The sequence below is a fragment of the Cynara cardunculus genome (genome assembly GCF_001531365.2).
Source record: "Cynara cardunculus var. scolymus isolate 2C chromosome LG 7, CcrdV1, whole genome shotgun sequence".
In the NCBI taxonomy this organism is placed as follows: Eukaryota; Viridiplantae; Streptophyta; class Magnoliopsida; order Asterales; family Asteraceae; genus Cynara; species Cynara cardunculus.
Window position 1 is genome coordinate 4,382,265 of NC_037534.1, and position 6,000 is coordinate 4,388,264.

Sequence of the window (6,000 nt, forward strand, 5' to 3'; positions counted from 1 at the left end):
TTACTATTATTTTATTAAAAACCTGAAAAATAAACCATATATATTGTATCGTATATATTATATACACACGCACATGTTACAAATGCCCGAGGTTAAGGACATGCATATGTACCTTTTCCCACTTTTAATACATGTTCCCATATTATATATTTATAATGCAACAATTGTCGACATGACAATGGGGTGGGGATAGAGCGGGTTTTGTAATTCCCGACCCCGGCCCCAGTTTTTAGTAACAACCCTCGGCCTCCAGCGGGTACGGGGATTAACATCCCGTCCGCGGTCAAAACCCGGTCAAACCTCATAAAGAATATTTGTTAATTCGAGTCTAACGAGGATCCACAGCCCCGGTTTGAGTCTACCGTAAATCCCCAGCCATGGGACCCGTTTTAGCGGGAAATCCCTGTCTCCATTCGGGTCGAGGCAAAACACCATCCTTAAACAATTGGATTTATTTTCTACATATTTTATTTTGTACCCTACAAATTTTGGTTAAAACCTATTTATTTTGTAATTTTAGAATTATATCACATATACTTTGTGCAATTTTAATATAAATCGTCACTAATGGAAGTGAAGTAACTAATATATAAAAAACTAGATCTTAAGATCGGATCTCGTGAAGAATTCAGAAAGGTTGTTCATCACTTAGCCTTAGAATCATTGCACCATTTTTGACATCCTTTTTTGTGTCGTGAGTCTTTCGATCGCTGGCATCTCGGTTTCGGTCCTCGATGATCTTAGCAACCATTGTCCGTTTTGTTAATTTTTATTTGAGTTGGCTCGGTTTAGCCTCGTTTTGCACCCGTTTGTTTCTGTACTTTCCTTTATGCTCTAATAAAATGGTGTGTCTTAAAAAAAACAAAAATGACATTTAAAAGATTCAATTAAACCAATTTTTCCATGGAAAACTCAAGTTTTTTGAGATAATTTTTTTCTCCATTTAATTCTTCAATAATTATTTATTATTTAAAAATTAAAACGAACTTTTATGACCACGAAGGTTCAAATACGGTGACTCCGAACTATCTGCAAAACATGTGGTCGTCTTGATATTAGTCGACTCGCATAAATAGGTTGGATATCCGGGTTAATAATTTTTTTTTAATATTAAGATAAAATAATAAATAAATGAAAACAATCGACCCAACAGAAAGGAAGGCGAAAACGTGAAGAACAACAACATCGTATGTACATTATTTTCCTTGTAAACATCAAAACTTGTTTCATCTGTTTCCAAGATAGAAATAGATAATACATAAAATTAAAAAAAATAAAAATAAAAATAAAAATACTTTCTTGCTCCAAATTACCCGGGGGACCTTAAGTGAATTACTGAATTACCCTCCAACTCTTATAAATCCCTACAAAACCAAAAAGGTCATCATCGTCATTCTCACCAATAATCTCCCTCCGGGTCTTCGGGTTCGGGTTTCTTATTCAAGTCGGGTTTCTCCTGAAACCAACAAGGCTTCAATTCAGAAGTCGGTTCACGGTGCTCTCGCGTACCACCCATATGCAACGACGTACAACTCGTCTCTGCATCCACTCTCGCCCCAACCTCAATCGCTTTCTTCCGTATCGACGCCGCCGACAACTCCCCCAAAACCCCATCGGAAGCCAACAATTCCGGGAAATTCAGCCTCGCCGACGGCCCACGGAGGTAGTACACGGCGGTGTCGTACGCTCTCGCCGCCGCAACAGGGGTGGAATACGAACCTAACCAAATCCTTGACCGCTTATTCGGTTCCCTAATTTCCGCCACCCACTTTCCCCACTTTCTCATCCTTATTCCTTTGTAAGGCCTTTGATCATTCTTCCTTCCACCACCACCTCCGCCGCCCCCGCCACCTCCGCCTCCGGCAGCTCTCCTCCCGTCCATCGATCTCTGTTTCAGCGATTGAGAGAGAGAGAGAGAGAGAGAGAGAGAGAGAGAGAGAAAAGGGTAGAAAGTGAGGAAAGGGGGAAATCGGCAGACGAAAAGATAATCCAAAAGCACCGACACCTTTTATAAAATTCCCTGTTGATGTCTGTGTGTGTGTATATATACAGCTCGGCGTGTATATAAATAATGAAATTAATTGAAAAAAAGGGTTAATTGGCCGCCATGGTTTTATGGAGGTGGGGGATTCTTAATTCAAAATTTGGGTCTACTGACAGATGAGCAAGAGGGGTTGTGTGTTGGTGGGGATGGATGAGAGGTAGGGATAATATATAAACAATCGCCAGATACCAATATATAGATATACGTATATGTATGTATGTATATATATATATATATATATATATATATATATAATTATTATTTAATAAAAAATGATAATAAAAATTGCTTTATTTATATTGTTTTATATATTTTAACTTTTTGTGTTTATATAAAAATGTAAAAAAATAGATGGGAACATTTTATATATGAACAACATTGTATGTTTCATATGTTGTTTGGTATATGAAATAACATGTGTTTTATGTGTGTAACGTTAAGGTGACGTTTGTTTTTTAAAATGTATTGAAATTTGAAGTTTTATTTTACTTCTGATTTATAAGAGATGGTGCTGAAGTCTGAAGTATGAATCAATAAGACTGTTTGTTTTTGTAAACTGATAAACGTTTATATTTGTTTAAATTATATATTTTACTCATTAAAAAATTATATTGTTGAATTTATAAAATAAAATAAAAACTATATAATTTCACATATTTATTTATTATCATTACGAAATTACATCTAAATTATATAATACCATCAAGTTTAATGGTGATGATGACATTAATCTCGTTTATAACTTCAAGTTTCGTCAATTTGAATGGCATTGTATAAATTGACAATTTAATTTTATAAATATTTGAATACGGGTGATTGATGAGATAAATGCGTTATCTAATTTTTATATTTTTCAATTATAAATTTGGAAAAATAAATAAAAATCAGTTACATGTTTATACTTTATAACCATATCAGTCACATATTTGAATAAAAAGAATATCAGTGACACTTTATAATAGTACCAATTATATTAACTTTAGAATTATTCAACAGAACTCACAAATCACAATCAGCAAAAAAAGATAACTTACCAAACTTTTTTATCGTGGTATTTTACAGAAAGTTGTGAACTAGCGTTTTTTTATTCGTACAGAAACACGCTATAATTGACAGTAGAAATGAAGATAGATATCAGTTAGACGGTTTTTGTATCAGATGTAATAGGGGTATGGTTTTACGAGAGGGCAACAGAATTGCACTTTATGTGGCGTAAATCATATCCCTAAATTATTGATCAGTTTTATTCAATGAAGAGATTAATCAGTTAAGTTCAAAATTAAAACCAGTAACTTAAAACTAAAACTGAAGTCATACTACAATAATGTAAAAGGGCTAACAAACCGACCAAATAATTTTTCATTGACGTTCGTTTCAAACTAATTATCAAGATTTCAATAATCATTACAGAATCAAGTAAATAATACAATCACGCCGAAGGGCGGACCTATGAGTTGTTGAGCGGAGTCCCATACACCCGTTCAACCGATTGTCACAAGTAGATATTTTTTTTGATATAAAAGGTGTGTCCGCTAGACTTGAGCAGTACTACATGATATTAGAAAATATAACAGACATCAACAAAAAAAAACGACACTCGAAATTAGAGATGGCCAAAAACCGGTCCTGGGCCTGGCCGGTCCCATTCGATCCTAACCTTTTTCATAACCGGCCATAACCGGTCCCAGCGTAACCGGTCCCGGTCCCGGTCGAAAATGATAGGACCGGTCAAGGTACTTCATAACCGGTTATGGGTCGGCGGTCCCGGTCCCAACCGGTCCTTCCATTAAAAAATAAGATTTTTTTATTTTATTTTTTTAATGATATATATTTTTAATACATTATAAAATTTACAATTGGGTCACTCAAATACAATTTAAAAATACGTTTTAATATAATTAAAATTACGTTTTCTTATAAAAATACATTATAAAATTATTTAAAAATACATTTATTTATAAAATTATTTGAATTTTCGGGCCGGGCCAGACCGGTCCATAGTCGGTCCCATAACGGGTCCCGGTCGGTCCTCTGGCGGTCCAGGGCCGGGCCGATTTGGCCATCTCTACTCGAAATCAACCACAAAATCCGAAAAACTTTCATTGAAATCAACCAAAAACTTAAAAATAATCGCTTGAAAACACGAAAAACTTGAAAAAAAAAATACTTGACATCAACCAAAAAACATTAAAATTATTTGAAACGGTGTAATTTGCTTAAAAAACACACCGATGACTTCACGAGCCTTTGATCCACCTTAAAGATGCATCTGTTCATTAAAAATCATAGGTCTACCACTTATCATACCATGAAAATAATTAGCTTAAAGTTAGAAACAGATGTACAAATTTTCATTTACCCTAAAAATGGATGAAAAGATCGTAAAGTCGCTTGATTTATTTTTAGCTGAATTCCGCCGTTTTGAGGTAGGAAAATTATCCAAAATAACCAATTTATACATGGTACACTAACAAAATGATCAACTTTCAGATTTGTTTTTACAAAAGTCGCCCTCGGAGAGCCAATTTAATTTATGGGGGGCGATTTGGGGTTTGAGGGTACGGATGGATCCCATATGCACACCATTTGGGAGTCAAAAATCTGATTATTTTAATCATTTTATACATATTTGCCCTTTACTACTGCAAATCGCCCCTGGGGACGATTTTGACTGTTATTTCATCCTGTAGCGAAAACATTATATTACGTAACTTTTTGGTTGATTTGACAACTCAATGACGACATGACCAGACATTGGCGGCGATTTTCATTTGTATTTTGTTTTTTTAGGACCAAATGCAGTATATACAATTCATGTAGTATCTATATAAAAATGTAGCAATACAAACATTTTTACTCTCACAACCCTTAACCGTTAAACACAATATATCATCACAATTCTTAACACAAATATGAAATCACGTCAACTGAGAATGGTTATGTGTATGTTAAAAGTGGCGATTCGTTCGAGACGATAAATGGTGATGAAATACTCCCCTCCTATGGACATTTTAAACAAAATCATCTCGTACTAAGGCAAAATAACATGTACAATCACCCCCTATATCTAGTCACGTCGTCATTAAGTTGTTAAATCAACCAAAAAGTTGTGTCATAAACTGTCTTCATTACAGGACGGAATAACAGTTAAAATCGCTCCCCGGGGGCGATTTGTAATAGTAAAAGGCGATTTTGTATAAAATGATAAAAAATTCAGATTTTTGTCCACCAAATGGTATGCATGTGAGATTCATCCGTACCTCAAATTCCAAAATCGCCCCTGTGGTCATTTTGTGGAAAAAAATCTTAAAATTGATCATTTTGTTAGTGTACGATATATAAATTGGTTATTTTGGTAATTTCCCTTTGAGGTATTCTTTATAAGATTTTGATTGCTTTCGAGGAATTTTTTTAGTTTTTTTTGTTGATTTTGAATGACTTTTACGTTTTTGGTTGATATTTTTTTTTTTGTATTTACTAATATTCATGCACACTTCAAAGTTTAGCATGTACACTTTTTATCCAAAAAATTATACACGAAACCTTGTTGGGTCTGCACCTGATATGCACCAATGTGTGTGTGCGTGTGCGCACGTATAGACTTGTGATAATGTGAGACCAGACTGTTTTCATGAGACCGTGAAACCACTTTTTTGCACTTGAAATTTCACAAGAAAACATTGTAAATGTAACATTCACACTGTTTTCCCTGTGAGGGGTCAGTTTTTTTTTTTTTTTTTACCTTCACAGTGTTCTATTCTGAAGTTTCAAGTGTAAAAATATGGTCTTACAGGTCTCACGAAAACATGTTGATTTTCACATGTACCCAACCATATATATGTTTTAATGTGAAATTTTAAATATACACACACTTGCATATATAATACACATATATTGATGAATATGATAATATATATATATATATATATATATATATATACATATTTCGATAATAT

At 34.0% G+C, this 6,000-nt stretch overlaps 1 protein-coding gene across 1 annotated transcript; it reads right to left on the reverse strand.

The window, feature by feature from the left end:
* Positions 1 to 1,160: 1,160 nt before the first annotated feature.
* LOC112515783 (ethylene-responsive transcription factor ERF008) lies at positions 1,161 to 2,150 on the reverse strand. Its single transcript, XM_025122710.1, has one exon. It carries the CDS (start codon positions 1,880 to 1,882, stop codon positions 1,397 to 1,399), a length of 486 nt encoding a protein of 161 aa, XP_024978478.1. The 5' UTR covers positions 1,883 to 2,150; the 3' UTR covers positions 1,161 to 1,396.
* Positions 2,151 to 6,000: the final 3,850 nt, after the last annotated feature.